This window comes from Arvicola amphibius, chromosome 7 (assembly GCF_903992535.2).
Source record: "Arvicola amphibius chromosome 7, mArvAmp1.2, whole genome shotgun sequence".
Lineage (NCBI taxonomy): Eukaryota > Metazoa > Chordata > Mammalia > Rodentia > Cricetidae > Arvicola > Arvicola amphibius.
The window spans coordinates 61,094,934-61,122,571 of record NC_052053.1 but is presented as its reverse complement, the minus strand read 5'-3'; the positions used below and the strand labels follow the sequence as shown (position 1 = coordinate 61,122,571).

The 27,638-nt window shown below is 41.0% G+C and overlaps 1 protein-coding gene across 1 annotated transcript in view; it reads left to right on the top strand.

Annotated features, from left to right (window-relative positions):
• The window catches only part of Rapgef5 (Rap guanine nucleotide exchange factor 5), a 226,124-nt gene that overhangs the window by 162,760 nt on the left and 35,726 nt on the right, over positions 1-27,638 (top strand). Inside the window, exons 12-17 of the mRNA XM_038337451.1 lie at positions 13,702-13,780; positions 17,983-18,127; positions 19,194-19,291; positions 22,616-22,646; positions 23,251-23,329; positions 25,500-25,649. Of these exons, the coding sequence (XP_038193379.1) occupies positions 13,702-13,780; positions 17,983-18,127; positions 19,194-19,291; positions 22,616-22,646; positions 23,251-23,329; positions 25,500-25,649 (582 nt within the window). The remainder of the gene's footprint in view (positions 1-13,701; positions 13,781-17,982; positions 18,128-19,193; positions 19,292-22,615; positions 22,647-23,250; positions 23,330-25,499; positions 25,650-27,638) is intronic.

Below are 27,638 nucleotides of genomic sequence, written 5' to 3'. Positions count from 1 at the left end.
TGTACTTTAATAAATGGAATAAAAGTAAAATTATATATATATATATATATATATATATATCCCCTTACTGTCTCCCTCCCTCCTGTCTCCCCCCTCCAAGGGGTATCTTTCTATCTCAGCATTCTTGTTCAGGATTATCAGTGTGTGCTACCACGCACACTGATACAGAGCTGATACAGAGGAGACTTGAGGCCACAGTGACGCTTTCCTCTTTCCTTTTATTTATTTATTTTTTTTTTGAAGCACAAACATACTGTGATTTAAAGCATTTAGAAAGCCTAAAATAGTTTAAAGTAGATTGGGCCTTGAATATTTACACATAGACACATCCTCTTAGTCTGTAATGTTTACATAGCTGCTAAGTACCTTCTTGTCTGATACGGGCCACTGGATTACATTTGGGAATTCACTCCAAAAAATTTAAGTATTTTTATAAATGAGATATATACATAGATGGATGAGTGGGTGGGTGGGTGGGTGGATAGGTAGGTAGGTAGGTAGGTAGGTAGGAAGAAATATTCCATTGTTGGTGGCTTGAATGTTAACAGTGGCACAAATAAAATTTGTGGGAGTAGCTTATAATACACTATTTCATTATCTTGTGACATTTTAGGAAAGACATTGAGTTCTGTTCCCCGGCACAAAGTTCTGAAGCCCGTGTAATGTCCTGTATGATAGGGGGACAGGAGCGACTTTTCAGTGTTTGGTCTTAGTTGCTGGTTTCAACAGAAGAAATTAGGAGACCTTTGGATCTGCAGAGTGGTAAGACTGACCTTTGTATGACTGGAAGCCAAAGGCCAAGGTAACTTCAGGATGGAGGTTGCTCACTAGAAAGACTAAGACCAATAGGGTTTTAGTCTCATCACCTTCAAGCATGAAACTAGAAATTAACTTAATTACCAGTGTCCCATAATTTATCCAATCATACCTATATAATGAGACCTCCCTAGAACCCTGGCTCACAGGGTGGGGGGCCTCAGATTGTTGAACACATCCATTGCGAGAAGGCAGGGGCTGCTTGCACAGGGACTGTGCTTTGAGACCAGGTCTTATTTAGTCTTTCATTCAGAATACTGTTCATCCCTATCTGTTGTGTGATACTTTACTCTTTGGCTTTTGGGGGGGGGGGGGCTCACTACCCAGCTCCCCGATAAATCACACACGGAGGTTTGTTCTTAGTTATAAATGCCTGTCCTTAGCCTGACTTGTTACTAGCTGGCTTTTCTTAACTTAAATTACCCCGACCACATTTTGCCTCTGAGTTTTTATCTTTCTCTATTTCTGTGCTCCTTTCTTTCCTTCTTATTCCATAACTGAGTGGCCCCTGATGTCCTCCTCTCCTTGTTCTCTTGCTCCTCATTCTCTCTTCTCTGTTTTCTCCTTCTATTTATCCTCTCTGTCTGCCAGCCCCACCTATTCTTGCTCCTGCCTCGCTATTGGTCATTCATCTCTCTATTAGGACCATCAGGGGTTTTAGACAAGCACAGTAACAGCTTCACAGAGTTAAACAAGTGCAGCATAAACAAAAGTCACACACCTGAAATAATATTCCCCAACACCTATCTGTTGTACCAGCCTCTGTAATGAACCAGGAAATAGATCCCTTAGTTGAATCAGTAGAACAAATGATCAAATATAAAGAGGTATTTGGAGGGATGGTGGGGGAGTTAGCAAAAGTACAGTCAACAAGCTGGCATTTGTGATTAGAGTCTGAAAAAAGAACACACTTGTAGGATTGACTCTTAAACTGTACTGACTCTGAGTAGTTACTGTCATGATTGAACTGCAGGATGCCTAGCTGTACCAAGAGGAGGAAAATAATTTTATTCTTTAAAGAATTATTATGTATGTGTATGCTGGACATGTATGGCATGGTATGTGCGTGGAGGTGACAATCATGTAGGGTCAGAGGACAACATTAGGGAGCCATTTTTTTCCTTCCATCTTTTCATGGTTATCTCACTGGCATTTTTTATTCTGTTGTATTTTCTATTTATGTCCTTGGTGGCATTTGTAATGTATCGCCACCAGGAGCCATAGGATCCCAGTATTAAGAGAAAGCCGTTCAAGTGTTGGTAACTTTAAGTGATTCATTCATTTTGGCACAAAGCAAGGTAGGACAGGGAGTGTGGCTCAGTGGTGTTGTGTGCTGAGCATGTGTGAAGACGAGTTCTGTCCTCACCCAAACACCAGGACACAGCTGTGTCAGATGAAGATGCTTAGTGTGCTTTCAGTGTAAGAAGCTCAAAAGGGGACATTTGTCCCTGAAGATATCTTGTTCAGTGACAGGTGATATGTATTTGACATTCTGTCTCCCAGATGTTGAACTGGGGGGCTCCAGCCATAGCTGAGATGAGCAAATACCACAGCTTTAACATGGAGTTTAGCTCTTTTGACTTAGGGGAGCATAATCGTGAGTCATGCTCCAGTACCTGTAATGCTTGTGGAGAAGTCTGTCTGGGAGGAAAGGTTGATGGGATGATTTGGGCTGTGGATGTTTTGGTTGATTTGGGTTTTTTGTTTGTTTGGTATTTTTTTTTCCCAGACAAGTTTTCACTACATAGCCCAAGGGGACTTTGAACTCTTGAGCCTCCTGCCTCATTCTCCTGAGTGCTAGGATTATAACATGCACTATCATACCAAGACACACATGATCGTTCTCCTGAGTGCTAGGATTACAACATGCGCTATCATACCAAGACACACATAATCATTCCCTGAGTGCTAGGATTATAACATGTGCTATTATGCCAAGAAACATGATTTGGCTTTTGAAAAAAGTTTCTGCCTTAATATTTTGATTTTTTTAATGTAAACATGTAGTTGGCCAATTCATATACTTTGATAGTATTTATGAATTTGCGTCAGTCCTTCCATGTGATCGTCGGTTCTGCCTCTCTGTGCACACGCTGGTTTTCTGTCACATGGCCTGGAGCAGGTGTGGGTCCAAGTATACTTGGGTTTTCGAGGCCTAACACACATACAGAGTGCTGGCAGCAGGCAGGACTTTGGGTGGGGCCTTATTTCACTCACAGTGCTATCTGTCATCCCAGGGCTTGAAGGCTAGTTCTGTGGGTCCTTTAGCTCCCAAATCAACTTCCAAAGCCCAGTGGGTGGCTTTGCCTCCACTCAACAGAGAGCATGGTACTCAGCCTTGAGTAATAGGGATTCAGTACCTGGTTCCCTACCAAATGTTTTGTGACCCTTAGCCACAAATCCACCCTTTACCTGTGTATGCAGCCAAGCAACTATTCATTATGGACAGGCACTCTAGTGACCGCTGTGGGAATAGGGCATCAGTCATGTCTGCTGGCAGGGTCTGGGGGGTCACTGTCCTAGCAATATTTTAACACAGGCAACACATGTCTCTCCATTTCTAAACTCTGAGGAAAAGAAACACTCTAGTGGCCCTAATTTGCCAGATTCAAAAGTAAGTAAGTAAGTAACATTTCTTTTTCTAAAATTCAATGCTAATGCTTCCCAATGACCAGAAAAGGGATAAAAGTCAAAATGGTGGTAGATTTCAAACTTTAGAAAGAGGCTGGTCATGAAAATTGTTCTTGGCGCATTAGAGGTGAAAACATCACCCCAGGACCTGAATTGATTCAGGTGTTAGAGTGATTATTAATTGCTTGAAATAGCCATGTCTCAGACGTCTAATTTAAAATATTATGTTTAAATTAAGTTTTTCTGTTTCCTGAAGCTGCAGCGTGTTTACTTGATAGGCACTTAGGAGCACAGCTTGTGTCTTTGTGAGAGGCTGATCATAGGGGCCAGCAGTAGCTCAGTGAGGTCAATGATATTAGACCTAGAGACTCATGGAGCCAGGATGCTAATTTTTATCGGTCATTGCTGACGAATCGGTATGAAAGGTCTTGTACCCATGATACTTCCCATAGCCCAATCTGTGCGGTTACATGGAATGTGGCTGCATTGATCATGAAGATATTTTTCCTCCTGACTGCATCACGAATCTTTGGAGAGAAGCAGCGTGGCACAGCAACAGCAAGTTATGAGAACAGCCCTCATTCTTTTTAGTGCTGCAGCACATCTGCCTGCTTGGCCAGGAGCACCTCCCCAGGGACCCCAGCTAGTCCCACCCCCACAGCCCACCCAGGGGCCTGGAGTGCTCTGCTGATACACCTCTTCCTGACATTCAGAATCTGCATTTCCAACCTCTCTTCTTGGTTTTTAGTATAACTACTTCCCAGTTCTCTGTTTCTCTCTTCTTCTCTTGCCTTTTCCTACCATTGCCTGCCATGAAAGCCCACCCTGCTCAACCCTAGAGCACAGCTTGTCTTTCCCATGGGCGTGGGGAAATTCATGCGAGCCTCAGGCGTATTACTCCTATTGCTATAATCCATGCTCTGGTCATTGATGCCTTTGCTAATAGCTTTAGTCAGATTACCCTAGGAAATCCAAGTGCTACAATTTATAGAGGGAAGCTCAAGTCCTTCCCCCTCACTCTTCTTCGTGGCACTCCTGATGTGCTGGCTCAGTCCATCTGAAACTTCCTTGTCACTCCTTGCCTTGAAAGCCTGTGTGTATTCCCTGTTCCCTGTGCAGTGTGCCCTAGGATCCCTACCAACATTCAGAGGCCCACCAGGAATCAGCTCTGACCTACTTTTCTAGGCTTACTTTGGATTAAACCATGCTGCCTTTCTGTTACTGTTCACTGCCATGGCGTCGATGCAGCCTTACAAACCACCTGCTGGCCTCAATAATCGCGCCAGTCCTCCTGTTTTCAAGTCCTGGGATTATAGGTATGCACCACCACAACAGCCCTGCTACCTTCATGATGTTTTCTGAGCCTCCCAGAAAGGTTGGGAAGCATCTGCATAAGCCACAGATTCTAGTTGTGCCCAGATACTGAAAACAGCTAATTGCACTGGAGCGCAGCTACACAGAGGGCTCTTATCCCACTATTTGCCATGTGCCCCATGCACATTCTTCCATTGCAGTCCAGTCTAGAGAAGGAAGGGGGAGAACTCTGAGTGCTTTGCTCTGCCGTGGTCCTTTTAGAAACACGCCTAAAGGGAGTGTGTGGATTTGATGGTAGTTAAGAACAAAAGAGCAGTTGTAGTCAAGGCATCCCTTCCCAGAGAAAAATGGGATTTATTAACAGTTTTTCAACTTAAAATAAAAATATGCTTGATTATTTGAAAACCATACCAAACCCTGTCTGTAGAAAGTCTCTGTCTTTTAAAGGGGTTTGCTATAATGAACGTGTGTGTGTGTGTGTGTGTGTGTGTGTGTGTGTGTGTGAGAGAGAGAGAGAGAGAGAGAGAGAGAGAGAGAGAGAGAGAGAGAGAGAGAGAACACACATACCTAAAATCAAAATTTCGGGGAAATTATAAAGTATGCAGGAATTGAATAAAATTTGAAGCTGTTGAACAGCTATGTTTGGAGTCATTGGTGTCCTTTTCAGAAATGTAATAAACACTAGAAAAGAATCCTGCCTGTCATGCCATAGCACCTATGGTTCAAATGCAAAACGTGATTTTTTTTTTTAACTTATGCTTAATCAAATTAGAACATGTATTTTGGCAGTACCTCTAAAACAAATAGTAACATTTCAGGACCAGAAACAGGGTCTTTCAAATATAAAGCTTTTCTTGGGTTCTGGAAATCAAGGATAAAATAAGATGTATTTCAGGATGCTTTAAATCCTACTGTTTGTGAAGTAGAAGCACAGGTGGAACAGAACCTCTGACAACCTCAAGGAAGCCGAGTCAGTCAGAAGTTGGGTATCTCCGTTGCCATCCTAGCGTGAAGCTGCCGTGGGCATTTCCTGTTGTGACCGTTCACTTGCTTGCTTGGCAGTCCACTGTAAGATGAGTGCTGTCGTTATTGCCGTACAGTCTGCATCCAAGTCCTGAAGACTTCCGTAGTTGCTCCGAAGTAGCCCTCAACCCCTGATGTTAGTATGCTTGGTGGTTTGGGTTTTGATTCCTTTTATATTTTTCATACACAAAATGAAATATTTAGATCCACTTCATTACTCAATTATATTTACACAACAACCCCATAAAATGGTCTTACCAAACCTCTTACTGTTCCACCCTGATACGACTATGAGAGAGTCAAAAGAGATTTCTGTTGCCAAAGAAAACTGGCTGTGGTGAACATGGAAATGAAAATCTATTATCATTGATACATGAAAGAAAGTATATTGATGTAAAATCAAATCAAACTAGATAATTGATTTCATGTGCCTTAATAGTTTATTTTTTAATTGAACACTTTTTCATACAATATATTTTGATTATGTTTTCTTCTCCCCTAGTTTTCCCAGTTCCTCCACACCTCTCTACCCACCCAATGTTATGTTCTCTCTCTCTCTCTCTCTCTCTCTCTCTCTCTCTCTCTCTCTCTCTCTCTCTCTCTCTCTCCCCTCTCCTCTCCCCCCCCCCACACAGAAATCAAATATGCAAAAGACCAGTAAAAGACAATAATTGCCAAAACATAGCAAAATAAAGCAAAAAAAGTCCACAAAATATACTATTGAGTTTGTTTTGCCTTGGTCACCTACTTTTGGGCCTACCCTGAAGTTTGTCTCCCATCCCCAATAAGACTCCATTGGAGAAAACTGATCTTCCCTTTGCCATCTGGTATCAATTGCAAATAGCTTCTTGTTTAGGATGGGGCCCCATATCCCTCCCTCCTCTCATTGCTATAAGACCCTGCTTGACTTGAACCTGTGAGTGTTGTGTGTACTCATACGTGCATCAGTCCTGTTGCATCCTAAAGACACTGTCTCCTTGGAGTCATTCATCACCTGGCTCTTCCAGTCTTCCTGTGCCTTATGGCTCAGTGAGCCTTGTGGAGAAGGGTTTGATGAAAACTTCTCATTTAGGACTGGGTGGTCTGCACATTGCCCACTTGTGAGTCATTGTGTTAATTTCTATCTATTGCAAGAAAAAGCTTCTCTGATGAAGGCTGAACAAGTCATGACCTATGGGTATAGCAGTATGTCATTAGGTATCATTTTATTGTCACATTTATTCCTTTAGCAGAAGCAGTTTTTAATCTAGACCCAGATTCTTGGCCACCTTATTGGTGTCAAGTATGAGGTTCTTTTGTTTGTATATTTGTTTTATTGGGGGGTAATTAGTTTTTGTTGGTGGTGTGATGTGGGATTCCCCTCTGAATGCTGTGAATACAATTGGTTATTTAATAATGAAAACTGGCTTAGCCTGATAGGATAGAGTAGAGCTAAGTGGGGAAAACTAAACTGAATACTGGGAGAAAGGAGGCAGAGTCAGGGAAAAGCCATGGAGCTGCCGCCAGAAACAAACATGTGCAAACTTTGCCAGTAAGCCACTGCCACATTGGCGATACACAGATTAATAGAAATGGGTTAAATTAATATGTAAGAGCTGGTCAATAAGAAGCTAGAGCTAATTGGCCAAGCAGTGATTTAATTAATATAGTTTCTGTGTGATTATTTTGGGAGTCTGGCCCTTGGGAAATGAAAAAGCAGCCTTTCTAAAACAGTGGTGTTTAGTTTTTGTTTGTTTCTTTGTTTTGAGACAGGATCTCACCATATAGCTTTAGCTTTCCTGGAACTCCCTATGTAGACCAGTCTGGCCTCAAATTTATAGAGATTTGCCTGCCTCTGCCTCCTGAGTTCCCAGCTTTCCTTAATTCTTTTTAAAATAGTAGTAGGTGCTAGGAAAAGCTCTGTGTTATATCAGTAAACCAAATCGTAGGGCTGGATTTTAGAGCCTTCTCTGCCAAGGCTGCAGATTTGAATTGCATAGTCGTCAAGTTACATAGTACTTTAAGCCAGAATTCCTTTTGCCTCCAGTGTTAATCATTATTTGAATGTAGCTTTTATGCTATAAAAGGCAAGTTGAAATTTTTTTGTGGGTGTGCTAGTACTCCATCTAGTACTGAAGGTTGAGACCAGGGGCTCAAAATTTTTTCTTATGCATGAAACTTGAGTCTGAAGCCAGCCTGGGCCAAGTAACATGCTGTCCCAAAATACGAACAACCACAAAATTTAAAAAAAAAAAAACTGCTTTAAAAATACTTTTTGGGGGTAGCTGGGTATATAGAGTACATACTTAGCTTGCATGAGGCCCTAGATTTGGTCTCCAGTACCCTACCCTAATACAAGCATATTTTCTTCTGGAAGAGGGCAGAGGATATTCCCAAGAGTTTGGTGATGAGCCAAGAACTTAGGACTATATTTAGTGACTCAAATTCTAAAGAACAGGTTTCTCTGCATATTAATACCTAGGAATTCATAGTGTTAGAAATCAAAATGAATACATCTCTCTATCAGAATGTGAGTATATAAATTTGTTTAAATGAAAGATGCTTTCATGAATACAAAAGTGCTTCTGCCTACATTCTTAAATCACTATTAATTCAGCACTGTGTAATATAATGGATAATTACTGTGCTTTAATATGGATGCTAGTGGATGTGCTAGTCTTTCTAAATAGCTATTGTTGGCTAATAGTCTTGGGGGAATCATTCATACAGCCATTGTGGCTCTAAAAAAAATCTCTAAGTACCAGTGGGACAGACGTTTTTGAAGCATGGATAATATAAAATAAAATGCACTTTTATTTGAAGTGCATCATTTTGATTATAGTTTTTATTCATATCACTCAATTACATTCATTATCTTTGCAGCAAAAAAAAAATGAAGGACTGCTTGTTATGTGAAGGGAAATTTTTCAGAACAATGCAGTAGCTTAGAAGGAAAGACTGCGATTGGTTGTCTTGGGAATCTGATCTATTTACTGGGATGTTTAACTGTTCTGTTCATTAGAATTTTAACTGGAGATGTTTTTATATGGCCTTATTGTTTTTGTTTTAATTAATATTTCCATGGCAGATAATTAGAAAGGAACTGTTGAATATTAAATATGGTCATAGCTTAGAGGGAAATAAGCATTTCTGGGTCAAAGCTTTTCACAAAATATTGTGATATGTGGGCTGATTAATTGCATTGAAAGCCAAATAGGTTGCCACCATCCAACCAGACTCCAACAGTCACTTGGTTCATTAGCTAAGGTTTTTCGGCATGGAATGGCTGCTTATGTCAAAGTTAATGGTGTTCTTTTTAATCTTAGCTACTAATGGAGTAAATCTTGATTAGAAAATAGTTCCTACCTCATTAGATCCAGCTGAGTGTAAGACTATCTTACCCTGTTTGTCACACAAGCATTTTAAATGTCAAATGTAAAATTTAAAAAGTGTGAAGTTCCTGATGGGGTTACCTGGTGCTTTCTGAGTATTGGTGGCTCCTACCTGTAGGGGTTACTGAAGACCTCAGGGCAGGCTACTCCATTGTTTGTGCCTTGCAGTATGTGCCAAAAAGAACACTTTAACTTCTCCTCGTATCAGAGAAGTTAAGTGCTTTTTACAAGAAGCTGAAGAGATGGTGCAGAGGTTAAGAGTGCCTACTACTCGTGCAGAGAACCTGAGTATGGTTCCCAGAGTACATATAAAGCATTTTCCCACCACTCCTAGCCAGTCCCAGGAGACCCAGCACCCTCTCCTATCATCTGCAGGTGCCAAACACACGGCACACATACATACATTCAAGTCAAGCACATATACACATAAAATAAAAATACTTTAAAAGAGCTCTTATCAATCATATTTATCATATTTTTAGTATATATGGGGAAATTATTCCAAAATGATAGCTTTCAGGTGCATTCCAAATTACATAGGTTTTCAGACATCATGTATATGGTTGATTTTAATTTCAAATATTTTAAAAACTGTAATAGAAGTCATTACATATGCCCAAATCTTTCGTTATAATTACTAATCTTTAAAAACAGGCTGTTAGGTTAACTGGTTTGGGGCTTCTCTTGGCCTTTATAAAGAGAGCTGAGGGGCTTATAGCCATTCTGTAAATACAGGCTATGTACTGTCTGATTAGATACACACTGTGTTTTTTTATGCTAGGCTTAACTTTTACCCAACAAAGCCTAAATAGGTGTGGACACCTATTTTGGAGCCTTTTAAAAAACAAATAGAGTTAGCCAGATAGTGATGGCACATGCCTTTAATCCCAGCACTTGGGAGGCAGAGGCAGGTGGATCTCTGTGAGTTTGAAGCCAGCCTGGGCTACAGAATGAGTTCCAGGACAGCCAAGGCTCCACAGAGAAACCCTGTCTCAAAAAACTAACAAACAAAAGTGTTAAACTGTAGTGTGGACGTGGGCAGGCCTGCTTTTCATCCTGCCCAGCTCCCGGCCACCGGATACCTTATGCCCAAAATAACAACACACAAACTGTGTTCTTTTAACCACTGCCTGGCCCATTAGTTCCAGCCCCTTATTAGCTAATTCTCACATCTCTTGCTTTAACCCATATCTAATAATCTATGTAACACCACAAATGGTGTCTTACCCGGAAAGATTCAGCACGTCTGACCTGGTGGCTGGCTTCATGGCATCTGGTTGCAGAGGCAGGGCAATTGTTTAAGCCATCTACCTCACTTCCTTCTTCCTGTTCTGTCTACTCCACCTATCTAAATCCTGCCCTATCAAAAAGCCAAGGCATTTTGTTTATTGGCCAATGAGAATCCTCCATCAACAAACAGACAAGCAAGTCAGGTTGGTGATTTGCTAGCATGTTGCAGTGTGACAGGACATGAAATTTAGACTTGTAGTGAGTTTTAGATGCCATTTGTCATATTAATTTTTTTGATAAAGAACATTATGCATTAGAAAAGTCTTCCCTTCACTGCTGGAAATTGAAATTAGGGCCCCATATAAATTATAAATATTTTTGTTAAAAATTCTACTATAGTCTTCATAAATCAGCATCTTGGCTCACTTTAATGGCTTCTTGCAATGTGAAGGCAAACTCCGGCTGGGAAGATGGCTCTGTGTGTAACAGCACCTGCTACCTGAGTATGCAGATCTATACAAGACTCCCCAGTACCCATGTGAAAACCAGGCTTAGCTGTGCATGGACCCATAACCCCAGTACCTAGGGCAGTGCCTTAGTCAGTGTTCTGTTGGCCATGGCAACTCTTGTAAAAGAAAGCATGTAGTTGCAACTGGCTTACTGTTCATCATCAGCATGGCAAAGAACATGGTGGCACATGGGCAGACGTGAACCTAGAGAAACAGCTGAAAGTTCTATATCCGGATCCACAGGCAGCAGGAAGAGAGAGAGCCACTGGACCTTTTGAAACCTCCAAGCCCACCCCCAGTGGCACACTTCCTCTGACAAAGCCACACCTCTTAGTCCTTCTCAAACAGCACCTCTCCCTGATAATTAAACATTCAAATATATGAGCCTATGGGGGCTGTTCTTATTCAGACCACCACAGGCAGAGACAGGACCAGTGCTTCTGGTAGCAACCCCAGCTCCAGGTTCTTCAAGAGACCCTGTCTCAAGGGAATAAGGTGGAGAATGATAAAGTAGGACATCTTATGTTCTCCTCTGACCTCTGCAGGCAAACATGAACATACACACACACCACATGTACACATGCACATAACACAATACATACACAACACATACATACACCATACACACACATAAACACCACGCCACATACAAAACCTTTTTTAATATCACTGTTTGCAACCATTGCCTAATGTAGATCAGAATTATCTTACCGTTGTGTTGCCAACTGAAACCTAGAAACAGCCCTGTGGCTGATAAAGAACTATCGGTGTCAACTTATTGGAGTGGGATTTGCATTTGTAGATATAGCCTTGCTATTTACACTTTTTTTATTTTTGAAGCAAATTTATCTAGTTGTATATAACTAAATTCTGGAATTTCTCTTTTGTTCAGTCTTCACAGAGCTATGCAGTAGACAATTAGTTATACCAAGCATTTATTAAAGTTTAGATCTCAGACAACAGAACCGATTGGTTGTCCTAGCTCAAACCACTCTTACAAAATACCACATCCTGCGAAGTTTGTAAACAAAATATAAATCCAGTTATTTTCACAGTTAGGAAGGCCGGAAAGCTCAAGAGCAAGACATTGCCTGAGTCAGTGTCTGATGAGGACTTGTTCCTGGTTCAAAGGTGGTCTACTGTGTTCTCACGTAGTAAATAAGGATGCAGGCATAGAGGACTTGTAAACATCACTAATCCCATCCATAAAGAGTCCACCCTCAGGCTGGAGAGATGGCTCAGTGGTTAAGAGCACTGACTGCTCTTTTAGAGGTCCTGAGTTCAATTCCCAGCAACCACATGGTGGCTCACAACCATCTTTAATGAGATCTGGTGCCCTCCTCTGGCATGCAGGCATACATGGAGGCAGAATGTTGTGTGCATAATAAATAAATAAATCTTTTTAAAAAGAAGGATCCACCCTCTAGACTCCATCCAGTCCTAACCACATGTCAAATACTCTGCCTTCTAATTTTATCATGTGAGGGAGTAGGTTTTAGTTTATGAAGTTGGAGGTGGTACCAGTCTTCAGTCTGTAATAGTACGTAATTCCATTACCTTCATAGTTTATTAGTGTTTCATATGACTAAAAATGCTCTGTCCACAATGTAAAAGATGAGGAAGTTAAATGATGCTGGAAAGTGACCGTTAAAGAGACAAGACAGAGCGACCTAGGTGAGGCTACTTCACATTTTACAAATGATCTCTGTTGCTTTGGAAGTTGTGTTGAGGGTTGGAGTTTGCCTGTTTTGTACCCTCATATCACATGTCAGCTTTCCCCAAAACACTCAGAAAAGGGGGATTGGGGCTTGTAGGGTCTGGGACATAGAAAGTACAGTGATTAGTATGTATAAAATGTCATACTGAAACCTATTATTTCGTACATTAAAAATATGAGATTACAAATGGAGTTAGGAAGAAGCATTTTTTAAGGCTAGAATTTAGGCTCCTGACTTTTGCCAGCATTGGGTCGGTCTCTCTTCACCCCTCCAGATTTTTGCTGGCATTGGGTCGGTCTCTCTTCAGCCCTGACTTCTGCAGGCATTGGTCGGTCTCTCTTCAGCCCTGACTTCTGCAGGCATTGGGTCGGTCTCTCTTCACCCCTGACTTCTGCAGGCATTGGTCTGTCTCTCTTCAGCCCTGACTTCTGCAGGCATTGGTCTGTCTCTCTTCACCATAGTAAGGAGATCTTGCATCACTCTCCCAGCTGTTGTTTGTGGATTGCTGCGAACTTGAGGTCTCATAGTACTAAGAGAGCAGTTTATCCACCACTGTACCATCTCCTTACAGATGCATCGAAAAGTAAAGGTGAACGGGCTTGGGACCGGATGTGTGTCTTGTGGGCTTTCTTATCCTAAATGAAATGAATGGCTTTGTAAAGTCTTACTTCCTCAGAACTTGAAGGCTTCTTTTTCTGTACAATTGGAGTATATATCTCAAAAGGCTTAGGAACTCATTTTTGAAAACACATTATTTATGCACTGGTTTTCTTTGTCCCTCTCTCTTTTTATTGTTTTTATTGAACTATATATTTTTATACATTCCCCTTCCTTCCTCCCCCTCCCTTTCTGCCCTCTCCCAGGATCCCCACAATCCCAATTTACTCAGGAGATCTTGTCTTTTTCTTCTTCGCTTGTAGAAATCTACATGTATGTATCGCTCAGATACATGTATCTACATGTATGTCTCTCTCAGGGTCCTCTTCACTCTAGCCTCGAGTCGGTCAGCATGTTTCTGCAATGGGCACTACTCAGGTACCGTTTTCGTCCTTCCTCTGCTCACGTTGTGTTTGTTTTCTTCTTTTGCAGAGACGCTCCTCGATGACTTCCTTCTCACGTATACAGTATTCATGACAACAGATGACCTGTGCCAGGCGCTATTGAGACAATATCCTTCCTTAGCTTCAGGATGCTCTGTAGGCTTCCTCTCGGACAGATGTCCCACATTACGAGTTAACTGCCTTTCCTAATTTACTCAACCCACGGTGAAGTATGAATGTGTTAAATATTAATGTGATGATATCCAAGGTGAAGATGGAATGAGACAGGCTAGACAGGGATAGCAGGGAATTCAGGGCTGCTGTCTTCATGGTCTACTGTAGGCAAGGGAACTGTGTATTTCGTGTTTACTTTATATCTGCTTCTCATGCTTGCTTAGGGGCCTGGAAGTAAACTTGCCTTCTAGGTAAACAAGTGAACAGGTCAAGTGGATCGACAGTAACAAACATTAAGTATTTTTATAGAGAATCAATCATTTAGAGTTAGACTTCTTGTGCAACACCCCTCTGTGTCTGTGTATGTGTGAACACACACATGTGTGCGTGTGTGTCTGTGTGCATATGTGTGCATGTGCATGTGTGTGTGTGCGTGTGTGTGTGATATCATATTCCTGGGAGAGCATCTCTGGACACCTGAACTGTCTTCCCCATAGGAAATCCTCTCATCCCTGGATGTAATTGTCATCTTTTTGGAGTGTTTTCACTCACTGCATACTTTCCTCAAGTGTCAGGTGGGATTAGAAGGTTAATCGCTGGCTAAGAAGTCTTACAATTTTACTCAGTAACCAGAGATGTTCTGCAAACTGATGAGAAGTCTCCACCAGAGCTTCTTGCTTCACTGTACTTAGAGAAGATGCCTCAAAAGCAATTATGTATTTAATAAATTAATTTAGTTAATTAATTTTATTTCTAATAGTAATAAATTAATTATAGCCTTTAAGCATTTAATAAGAGACTTTACTGATTTTATTAAACGAAACTAGAGATTCCATTTCCATCTCTGTAGAAGAACACAAATAAAGTAATCCCACACCAGCTCAGAATTGAATATAATAAAGCATCCTTTATTTAGGAGGGACTCACAGATCATAGTCCTCTGCACAAATGGGGAGCAGGAATTGAATCCATCAACCAAGGGGGGGAGGAGGGAGGGAGGGAGAGAGAGAGAGAGAGAGAGAGAGAGAGAGAGCGAGAGCGCATGTTTTTGGTGCCCAAGGCCACACCCAACCTGGTACAATATCTCAAAGCCATTGGCTGAAGGAGGTTCCTCAGCAAATCTTCATAGGAAATGTTCAGGAAAATGGATTATAAGCCACAGATTTTATTAAAATCTAATGATAATGGCCATTTAAGATTCTTTTCCTGTTAAATAATTGTTATATGTCTCCCAACTATACTGCATTTTCCTGCCTAAAAGAATACTTTAAAACTTCATAAAGTGTTAAAAATAAAACGTCTCTTAAAAACATACGACTAAACCTGCTCTACAAAGTGTTCAGAACAGTCAAGGCCACCCAGAGAAGCCCTGTCCCCAAAACAAAACCCAAGAGTATTTATAGATTTATATATGTGCATATGAACTAGAAATGACATCTGTTTATGCATGCGCTGCTTTGGAGCTTTGCTGGACCCGCCAACCAAGCAAATCTATAGCTAGTTTGACAGTTTCTAAAGTCTAACCCTTAAAACTGATCTTGAAATGTTAGTTTTGAATTTTAAAATTTCAACAATATGCAGATTTTTTCTCACAGTTTTGAAGTGGAGTGCTGTTGTCTTTTAAAAAAACAATAATTATGTTTTTAAATTTCTCCTTCAGATGTATTTTGGGAAAGAAATATGTGAACTAATTTCATCTTCATTTTAATGCTTACCTACTCGAAGGCAGTTACCACCCATGAGCTCTAAAATTATGTCCTATAGCAAACTGTTGTCTTCAGCTATGGTCTGAATATTATTTTTATTACCACTTAGTAATGTAGTGCCCCTGTGGATGTTTCCAAAGAATGTCTGAGGGTCTCCTTGGGTATTAGTGTTTTTTAGTCTTTAGCTGGGACATTTTATACGGAATTTTAGTTCTTTCTGCAACTTTTTCATTATTAAAGTCCACAGAATGGAAAACATTTTAAACCACGTCTTTCTGCATGACTGCCTTTGTTGCTTGCCGTCTGTGAAAGCCCGCCAGCCACAGCTGAAGCTATGATACCCGTATCGCCTAGCAGCAGTTTTGCTCGTGCTCATGAAGATGCCTGTTACAGTCCACTCTAAAGATAACCCAGCTCGTTCTTGTTTGTGCTTTTTCATGGTTTATAAACACCATTTATAGATTGGGACTATTTTACAGTGCTTGGCTATTTTATATGGATATTTTTATTGTAATAGGTTCAAATGGCTTTTGACTTTTATCATAGTAAAGCACATTATTTAGGCTCATAGCCAGGGCCAGCTAAGATTCAGCGCATTGCAAAGATCCTGCAGCTCATCCTGTACCCTTCCCCCACTACTCCATTTATAAATCAGTATAAATAGCCCTGGGCCAAATATACAAGAACCTATACCTTACTACAGAAGTAGAAGAACAAATGCCAGTTTAACCCTTAAGTGTTCTAAAAGGTACATATATCACGGGGAACATGAGGTTAAGAAAATAAATATTAATAACTGTAAGTTGGGAATAATAGTTGAGCACTCAAAGCCTTGAAACTGTTTTATTCTGCTGATGCATGGCTGTTGGACTTAAGTATGACATATAAAAGAGAAGCACAGAATTTCACTAGAAGAGATTGAAGGTGTTGGTGTTTCTCAGCTGGCTACATCTTCCCCCATGCTGGCCATTGCTGAAAACAGAACACATGCAAACAGACATAACACAGAATTACCCTTCACAGTTGCTTTTCAAGAGAAAAACTAAAAGAAATAGGTACTTTCTTTTGACATTTTTTGATTGTATGGCTCAGTTGATTTCACAAGTAGAATTTAAAAGTAGTCACAAAGCAATCTTGCAAGTTAGGGAGAAAGTAACTGAGCCATGTGTTTACATAGTTAACGAAGTCTCCTTTCTGTTTTGCAGCTGTTCATTGGCATTAACAGATACACAGTCTTGATGAACCGTCTCACAATGTTTCCCATGTCTAGTTAGCTTTTCAGCGCAGTCAGTACAGCCAGGGGCCAGGAATGGTGGCGGGGTCCCACCTGTAACCCCAGATCTTGGGAGTGGAGACTGGAGGATGAAAAGTTGAGGCAGCCTCTGCTGCAAGAGACTTTGTCGGGGTGGGGGACAGAGAGAGAGACTCATTCTGGGGGAATAAAAGAGTATGTGAACTTAGACAATTCTGGCCTCTAGTCTCATTCCTAGTCATCTAAGCTTGCTACTCTGAAGTTATTTTAATAATTAGTTAACACATGGTCATTATATATAAATTAGGAAGTGACAATTAGTAAAATGGCCCAGATATTCTCAAATCTCGCTACTCTGAAAAGCCACTGTTAATCATCTGTATGTCTTTCTAAGTAATTAAAATATTCATATAAGCATTGCTAAAATAGTCATGTAAGCATTATTAACCCAAGTAGAAAATGCTGCTGTCTTTTTTTTTATGCTCAGCAGTATACTGTAATGTTCATTTCCGTATATGTTATGACCCTCATTTCTATGGCCTCAGAGCCACTTATTTAACTGACTTCTTGCTGGGACACATAACCCTTCCCTGTTATGTTTTAAATTTACTTTAATGAAGGTGAAAATCTCGACCCTTTTACCTGGGCCCTTGCACATTCATCTGGTTCTTTCATCAAGGAAATTCTTAGGATCCGGCATTTGAATCAGATCATAAATTGTGCTTCAGACAGCTGTGCTCATCTGGAACAACTTTAGAAGCAACTGCTTTTATAAAATATGAAGTTCTGCAGATCACAAATGGCCTGGCTTCCTTCTGATGTGTCTCATTGAAACAGTGTTCACCTGTGCTGTGAGGCCTCATCTTCCTTGGAAGTGACTCTGAAATCAGTGGGCCGTCCTGTGTTTTTTGAACTGACCTGAAGCCCATCCTGCCCCTGGGACTTTTCAGCAGCTGCAGTGTGAGGTCCAGCCCTCAACTGCACGGCCTCCTGCTGGGGATGCTTCCATTTGTTCCTGGGTTTCCTTTCACGCCTTTCAGAGCACACAGTCCACTCTCCCTGCTCAGGGTCTATTCTTTATACAGCTCTGAATTCTTTGGAAAATATGCTGTAGCCTACTTTGTAAGAAGCTGGACCAAATGGGCCTTTTCACATTTTGTATTTCACCAACACGGTGTTCTTTCTTAACCATTTGCACCTATTCTGCTAAGAAGCATCAAGGGGAAGAAGAAAAGTCAGATGTCCCTTGTCGGAAGCGTAAGGTCCTACATCTGGTTTCACAGTGGATTGCTCTGTACAAAGACTGGCTACATGAAGATGAACATTCAAAAATGTTTCTAAAGGTATTCCTACAATTTCGAGTATTTTGATGTTGAGTGACTGATTTTATTTTCGTCTATATGATTCAAAAAAATCTTATTTTTAGTCATTCAGGTTTTGTAAATTCATTCTAACTTCCATGCCTGGCATTCTCTATAGAAGTAGGAAATTATTTTAACATTTTTAAATATATTATGAAAAATTATATATGAAAATATTTGTCTATACTAATTTTGGATGATTTATTTAAATCATGAGGATCTTTTGCAAATTAGATAAATAAGATAAACCAAAATGTACTCTAAGATTTAATGCTAGATTTATGGTAATGTTAAAACTAACAACACCTATATAGGCAAACAGTATTTGATAAACATTTAAAAATCTTGTTGATTATATGTATATTGTATCATAATATGAATTCTAAATACATGCTATATTTGAAAATATATTTGAAAATAGATACTTAGCATTAAAATTTAAAATAGTAACAATCTGAAAGACACTAACCTAGATAAACCAATTTGTCTAAATATTAATAATTTATAATGTGTATTTACCATGGACAGTTCTCTGAATTAGAGAGTTTGGCTTATTTGACCATTGTATTGGATATACAAATCAGCACAAAGAAAGGTTAGACTGGGATTTTAGCAAGAAATCTGCTGTAGAATAGATAAATGCCTGAGCTGATCCTGCCTATCACAGAGGACATGGCATTGAACTTACCATTCACCTAAGCCATCCTTCTGTCTAAACTCTGGTTATTTTTCAAACCCAGTGGTTATTTTAATTCATAAGTTTTCCTCTCAGGTAGTCATGCAGGTGTTCTTTTTTGAGATCTAGACTACTTGTGGAAATCTCTGATAGCCAGTTTCCAGCATCCCCAACAGACATCTTTTAAAAGCAGCCTGAGAGAGCAGTGCCGGGTGGTTGAGTGAAATTTCTAGTCCTCACTTCCTGCAACAAGATAACCATTACCGGAGCCTTTTTTCTTGGTGGTGGGCTGACCCTGTCTTCATCTGAATCCCCACAGAACAGGCAGTGAATGGTTACAGTTGCCGTTTCTTGTCACCACTCTCTCTGCAGACCATATACAGGAATGTACTGGATGATGTCTATGAATACCCAATTCTCGAGAAAGAACTGAAAGAATTTCAGAAGATACTTGGGATGCATCGCCGCCAGTAAGTATCTAGCTTTTCTCGTAGCAGTTAATGAATGCAATAGCCAGAGTAAGAATTTAGGCTGTATACGTATGTAAAGTGAATGATTTTTGACATCTTAACCCTGGATTTATCTTGATTACCTAACATTTCTAGTAGTAAATTATGTGATTTTATTTTTGTGACTAAAAATAGAACACTAGTCATACTCACTGGCTTTTTGTTTTCTTTTAAGTTTTCTATGATAAAAGCAGACTGGGCCATGACAACCTAAGTACATAAAACCAGTAAATTATTCCTTAATTTTAAGTCTCATATTTAGCTCATCACTTAGGGACTCAGTGCAATCTCTGTGGAGCATGGAAAAAAATATTTGTAAATAGTTCCAGTGAGTCCCATACATTTCATAGGCTCAATGTTATGAGATCCCCGAAGTTTCCTTTTCTTTTTAGAAAGATTGGAGAAAGCCACTTTCTCAAGTGACTGTGGAATGCCTGAGTGTCCCATAAGTAGCATTCACACGACTTTCTGATTGGCAGTACTTGCCTTTGCTTGGTTTTAACTGGTTCTCTGTTAATTTTGGTAAATGAAGACACTGAGTCATTATTCAGTTCAAGGTCCAGTCTTTGCCATGCCTATCCACTTTGTAGTGCAGTTCCTTATTTTTAGTAGCGTGAAGCAAGTACACCATCAGGTTGGAGATGCTTTTAAGACTTCAGCAACAGTGAGTGCATGTCTCAAGAAATGCAAGTTCGGGCCCTTGAGATCGTTGATTTAGCTGTAGTAAAGGGGCCCCATTATGAATGAAAGTTGTATATAGGTCAGTCTTAAGGAGCAAACAGATCATGTGTGAGCCTTTGTTTCAGGTGTCAGGATTGCATGTCTAGAAATTGGGTGCAAGGTAGGACAGTGTTTTAGAAATAGTCATAGTCTTTATCATGCATATATGAATAGCTTAGTATTGATTTGAAATTATAATTAGTAAATGAAACAAAAAAGGAAAGAAACTGTTGGGAGCATAGCCCCCAGTCCCTAACATCCATCCCAACCTCTCTGGCCTGGGAGTTGTATTGCTCTGAACTCCAAATTCCAGCATGCCAGGGTATTTGAGTGAGCTCTCAGAGGAGAAACACGTGGTTTTTAGGTGTGCATGGGCTCCCTACTGTCCTGTCTCCCAGCCATGTGCTCGGCCACCTGAGAGCATCATTCTTAGTAAAACGATGGGCATTTTGATTCAGTTTGATTTGACCTAATTGGATTTTTTGTGAAGGTGGAGCTGCCCTTTTCTTACTATTTTTACTTATCAGAAACTTTATGACAAAATAGTCTCTCCTTTGGATATGGCTCTGTACTATGAAGCAGAACTGTTACAGTTAGGAAACAGTAACACCTGTAATGGAGGAGAGTTATCTGTCTATGTTACTTTCATTGGTTAATTAATAAAGAAAACTGCCTTGGCCCTTTAAGAGAACAGAAAATTAGGTAGGCGGAATAGACAGAACAGAATTCTGGGAGAGTTGGGGAGACGCTTCAGGCAGTCACCATAGTGAGTCACCATGATTCTCCTCTCTGAGATGGACGCAGGTTAAGATCTCTCCTGGTAAGCCACACCTCGTGGTGCTACACGGATTGGATTACTAAATATGGGTTAAAGGAAGATGTGAGAATTAACCAATAAGAGGCTACAGATAATGGGCCAGGCAGTGTTTAAAAGAATACAGTTTCCGTATAATTATTTCGGGTGTAAAGCTAGCCGGTGGTCGGGTGGCGGGTTTGGTATACTTAAATATATTAACTCTATCACTGAAGTCTAGTACATTCCATTAAACTTTTTACATTACAACAGAAAATAGTAAGTTGAATTGAGAAAATTGTAGTAAGATAAGGTAGGGCTAGAGGTGTGGCTCAGGGTTAAATCAAGCTGTGGGCCATGTCCCACAACACAAGCCCACAGAGAAGGGTTGGGGGCCTTGCTTCTTTAGTATAAGACTATAGAGTGTCTTTACACTTTAGAACGAGACGTGGGCCAGCCTTAGCCTTGCTTTCTGTAAGCAGAAAGCATGATGCATGTGTCCAATAAGTAGCTTTTTTTCCCACCCTAGTTCATTTGAAACTTGGAATGCAATATCAGATACATTATACATAGTAGATTAATGATGAATAGTGTGTTTTATCTTTTTGTTTTGCTTTTGAGATAGGGTCTCACTCTGTGGCCCAGGCTGACCTGAGACGTACTCTATGGTCCAGGAAGACCACCATCTTGCCTCTGCTTAGCCTCCTGGGTATAGGGATTATAGACATGTACCATTATACCAAGCAGTTTTGTCCTGTTTCATTTTTCTATTTTAATGACATTTTTTATTTGTTTGTTTGTGTGGGTGTGTGGCTGTGTCATGGAGTGTGTGTGTGTGTGTGTGTGTCATGGTGTGTGCGTGTGTCATGGTGTGTGTGTGTATGTGTCATGGTGTGTGTATGTGTGTCATGGTGTGTGCGTGTGTCATGGTGTGTGTGTGTCATGGTGTGTGCGTGTGTCATGGTGTGTGTGTGTGTGATGGTGTGTGTATGTGTGTCATGGTGTGTGTGTGTGTGTGTCATGGTGTGTGTGTGTATGTGTCATGGTGTGTGTATGTGTGTCATGGTGTGTGTGTCATGGTGTGTGTGTCATGGTGTGTGTGTGTATGTGTCATGGTGTGTGTGTGTGTATGATGGTGTGGGTGTGTGTGTGTGTATGATGGTGTGTGTGTGTGTCATGGTGTGTGTGTGTGTGTGTGTGTGTATTTGTGTGGATGTGTCATGGTGCTCTAGTTTGATCTCTGCTGCTGTGATGAAACACTGACCAAAAGAGGAAGAGAGTCTTATTTGTCTTAAGAGTACAGTCCATCATCAAGGGAAATCAAGGCAGGAACTAAAGTAGAATCCTGAAGGGACACTGCTGACTGGCTTGTTCCCCATGGCTTATTCAGTTTGTTTTCTTCTACATCTCAAGACTACTGCCCCTGGCTGGCATCACCCACAGAGATTTGGGCCTTTCCACAGTATACATTAATCAAAGAAAAAAAAAAAAACTGCTTACAGGCCAGGCTGATAGAGGCAAACTCTCATTTGCAGTCCCCTGTTCCAAAGTATAACATTGATCAAAAACAAAACAAAACAAAACCAGCATACCCGAGAGGAGGTCAGAGAACAGCCTTCAGAGTCAGCTCTCTCCACTGCGTAGATCTTGGGTTTGGAACTCCGGTCCCCAGGCTTAGCAGTTAGCGCCTTCCCCTGCTTATCTGCCTCTATGGCTCTTCTCTACAGCGCTCCTGTCTTCCGCAGTCTCATGTCTTACCTTTTTCTTTGTAGCACTGTTGATGAGTACTCACCACAAAGGAAGGTAGGTAATTGCTTTCCTATCTGCAGGGGAGCAGGGAGGGGGTCTGGCTTGGAGAGCTTGCCCTGCCTGATTTGGTGTTTTAAAGCCTCAGAACTTGCTTACTGTTACCAAACTGATAGAATTTTGAATTTTAAACTGCTCATATCCCTCCCTATAAATCCAAGTAAGAATCTTAGCTGGAGGATTTTCCTTACTCCAAGAGTAAGTCTTCTGAAAATTTTCAGCATGACAAAGAGATAGTAGCAAGTGTATTATATTTCCATTGAACTTGGTGAGGGGGAATGTAGGAGAAGACATTGGTCAGTGTCTGGGAAAAGGTGGGTAACCAGAATTAACCAATGGCGGGAGTGTGAAATGACCTTGCAAAATTCTGCACAAACTGGAAAAGGCAGGAGCTGAGATTGCTGTAACTGTGTCTCAAACTTGCGCTGGGATGAAGAAAGTATCTTCCTAAAAAATTGTGAGTGTTTCTGAGGTGTCCTCTGCACCAAATAGACCGAGGGGCTTTTTGCTTGGCTAGCTCTTTTGGAACATGCTGTAAATAGCTGTGATTTTTCAAAGGGCAAGGATACATTCATTCATTGTTCTCTCTCCCTTTTCACAGAGTAAAGCCCTTTTCCACCAATTCAGTCTTAAGGAGAACTGGCTGCAGCATAGAGGAACTGTGGCTGAAACAGAGGAAAGTGAGTAGGCACCCAGAAGCCCGCATCCTCCTCCAGGAACACAGCTGGCCGGCAGCTGTCATTTCTAACCATCATTCCTCTTTAGCAAGAATGTTAATATCAAGTATCATGGCTTTATTTTCTTGCTTTGAGTGTTAATTTTGTTAATGCAGTGTTCTTTCAAAGACAAGGCTATTAATTGGAGAAGCAAGAACAGGAATGTGTGCACAGAGCCAGCCCTCTCACATTCTACAAAATAACGCTGGAAACTCAGCTTTTTCTTCCCTGAGCCTTCCTTCTGGCTCTGGCTACTCATGGTGCATGGTTCATGATTGACCAGAAGGGCCACCAAAGCCAGTGTGCAGGGTCTTATCTGAGTTGGTCCCTGAGATTTAGAAGAGCAAATCTGCAAAGAATAATGAGAGGACGGGTGTGAGAGACGGTCACCTGAATCTCCAGGGTACTCAGTCAGTGGTCCTTGCCTGCCTTACAGGTAGAGGCATTCAGCAAGTACAAGGGAAAAAGCCTTGTGAGCAACCTGGAGGTGCTGGTGTGTTTTCAATTAGATGCTCTTATAGCAGAGCCTGTGTGGTGGCAGAGGTCCTGTTTGAGTAGAGGTCGAGTCATGGCAGGCCGAGGACGGGATTGAAATGCCTACGCTGTTATGAACTTGAGAGGCTTTCCGTTCATCATTCTCCATGTGCTAAAGGGTCAGTGTTTACTGTTTGCTTGAATTTTCTAACAATTCCAAAATAAATTGTCTTAATGACAACAAACCAACAAAATCTGTCCTGTATCATAGGCTAGTGCCTCCAGCAGCAAGGGTTGTGCTGTGTTGTGTTAGTTGTCATCTGCCCCAAATGAAAGAGCAAATGCAATTACCTTACCTCCTAATGCGTTAATCGCTGACCTTCCTTGTCCATTTCTCTTATAATTTAATTGTGGAGTTTGCTAAGCTGAGCTTCAAAGCGACTTCAGTATGGCAAAGCCCGGGCTCTTCTTGTTTATCAGTTTATTACGCAAGGACAAACTCAGCCTCTACATAGTAGTTTATAGACTGGATCTTTACTCAAAATCTCCATCTCCCTAATGGGAAAGTAGGAGGAGGAAAACCTCTCTCTTTCTCAAGTCTGCTGACAAAACATGAAGTAATGATTTGTCAAAAGCTATTGATCTAGTGGCACGCCGTGGCGCACCTAACCAAAGCAAAGACTTGAGTGCCTGGTGCAGGCAGTGTATTTGTTTGAGGCTCTATGGTACCAGTTGGCGCTGGGCTTGCTGCCTTTGCATTTCTAGAAAACCATCCTTAAGTTAATTTTGTGACACTACTTACATAGCATATAAAATTTCCATTAAATCTGTAACCCCCTGCTTATTTTTGAGAAACTATAGAAGTTTGTCTGAGCATATTGTTGTCCTGTTCAGTCTAAAGAAGCTAGCATTTGCATGCTAAAGGAAGCTGTTGCAGGAAGTAACAAGTCAGTGATACTCATCAGTACTAAAACTATCTCTGCTTTGCAAATTATGAAAAGACTTTTTTCCAGAGCCCAATCATCCTGACAGTGATAATACCCTACTAATCATTAATAACACTGCAAACATTAAAAGGAAGTTTTCCAAAGCTAGAAATGTGACCTCTATTTAAAAATTCAAATGCAAATGGATATGGGTCCAGGCTGCAGCTCCTTCAGGCTCATTCCTAAATGACTGAGAAAGCTGCACACAAGAACCAAGGCAAATGAGAGACGTTCAGATCAGCTTCCAAAGATTCCAATAGCAAGTGTGCAGTTCTAGATTGGGACACTGAGACAGTCCTGAAATGGAGTGTAAAATAAAAGTGTGTGCATTAGACATTTTAATATGCTGCTTCGGGAGATCTTAGTAGTTCTCAAGAAAGGGGTTCAAAAGTACAGTCTTTGGAGCATGGTTTCCGTGTCCTCTGAGCAGGCAGTCTGTGACCAGCTCATGCTGGTGTGACTCAGGGATCCTTGCATATGAAAAGCCATGCTCCTGCATGGTCCCTGCAAGCATATGCTGACAAGCTGGGCCCTTGCATCCTCATGTCCTAAATGCATCTATCTGCACACACTTTTCACTTAAGACAACCGCAAGGTAGATACCTTAATTAGAAAAGTCTGTGATCGCGTGATCACAATTCTCTGGTTATGAATTGTTCTTTTGACTTCTGCAGTTTTTTGCCATGTGTATATAACGGAGCACTCCTATGTCAGTGTGAAGGCAAAAGTTTCCAGTACAGCCCAGGAGATCCTGAAGGTTGTGGCTGAGAAGCTGCAGCGTGCTGAAGAGGATCTGGCTCTGGTGGCCATCATGTTCTCTGGAGGTAAGTTATGTTCTTTCCTTGAATATTAATCTTCCACTGGGTCTCCACCAGGAGGAAGTAGAGTAGGCCATGCTGCCTCTCCTTTCTCTGCCTGCAGCTGGATGACCACAGCAACAATACAAAGTGCCTACCAGAGGTGTTTCCATGACAACAGTGGGGTAGTGCTGGATACTGAATTTCCTCCCTTGAATTGAATAGGAAGATGTGCCAGTGTTTTGAAATGTATTAAAAGCTTTTTGTGTTTTTTAACATTAGATAAGCATTCCATTTTCATATTTAAATTAACTTCAGAAATTGTTAAAGGATTTAATTACTGTACAGGGAGGGGGTAGCCTTGAACTAGTCATCTTGCTGGCTGAGAATTAAATATTTCAACTCTGTTAAGCAACAGGAAACTGTAAAGTAAGCTACAGCTCACAGGCAGTGCTCTCTCAGGTGCACATGGTGAGCTGGGCTTTGTCCCAGCTTCTCCTGTTGGGCCTTGTTTGTCTGTCTTGAACAGATCATGCAGATTACAAGCTGACATTGGTGATGTGTGCAGTCTGGACAAACCCCCTTGTTTTCACCGGAGCCTGCCAGATTACAATGCCACTGGCCTCCTTCTGGGCTTACATTCTTTATCAACTATCTCATTAGCTAACCGTGAGGAAAATTTGGAGAAGGTGACTGAGCATGGTCAGTTGAAAGTGGAAGCACCACATTAACTAATCAGCCAGTTGGTGTTGGGGGAGGGGAACAGAGACAAGGCATTCCTGTTTACTCCCAGTGATCATTGTTCCTGCTACCTTCTTGCTCACAGGCTGGTCAAATAGTCTGACAGGTCAATCCATTACACATACAAAAAATAAAAATTAAAAAACCACAAAGCCAAAGCCATTCCCTGTAAGCCTAATAGAGCCCTTCCTTTCCTAGAACTCTCATTGCACAGCTTAACAAAACACCCTCCAGGGTTGGGGTGTAGCCCATTGGTAGAACACAGGTCTTGTATGTACTAGACTCTGAGCTGAGCCCCAGAAACATCTCTAACCCCAAATTATCTATGAGAAATAAAAGCAAAAATTTGCAAAGCATGTTAACCCAATGAACTTTAATAAGGAAATGATTTGGGGGTGGGAGTTGTTTGCTAAAAACTAGAGATGGGAGCTAGAGAAATGGCTCAGCAGTTATAAGCGTGTGCTGTTCAGTTCCTATCTTACAGGCATCTAAAACACCAGCTCTAGGGACTCTTGACACCCTCTTTTGGTCTCCGTGGGTATTGCATGCACATGGTACACTAATGTGCATGCAGATAAACATTCATACACATGAAATAAATAAAAATAAACAAAATCTTAAAATGCAAAAATATATAGAGAGAGTTTTTAAGAAATGAAGATCACTCCCAATGATGTGTTTGCTAGTGAGCTAGAGGAATGCATGTTCTCAGAAGTTCTGAATTAATGATATACTTCAGGGAGATGTGTTAACTGTGTCATGTATTCCAAAAGAACAAAACATTAAATGATTATAAACAATCTTAAATTTCATCAAAACATAATTTGCCTCTCAAGATAGTACCACTGTAGAGAAAAACCCCTGGGCCTCCATTCAGACCCAGGGTGTGAGAAAATACGGGCATTCAAGGGAACTCCAAAGCACAATGAAGGCCCATGGCCTTTGGGAGCAGACTCATGCCAGCCCAGAACCACGCGAGAATCTGGGAGCTAAAAAGGTGTCTTTTTTACCACCGCATGTCTACAGATGACTGGGAAATGCCGTTTCCACACTGCTAGTGTCACCAGTGTGGGCAGTGATATTCTGTTGTGTGCAAGTCCTTTGCCTGCCATCAGCAGAGATGACAGCTTATCCTGAACTGTCCGCACATGTTCCATTCATTGCGTAGTTTTTATTGATTGGCTGGTTATGGGGGGTCAGTTTTCTAGACTGATTGGTCGTGTGATGGTCTATAAAGAGCTTCCTTGCCTGCGTCTTATTGTCCTTCAATAAATT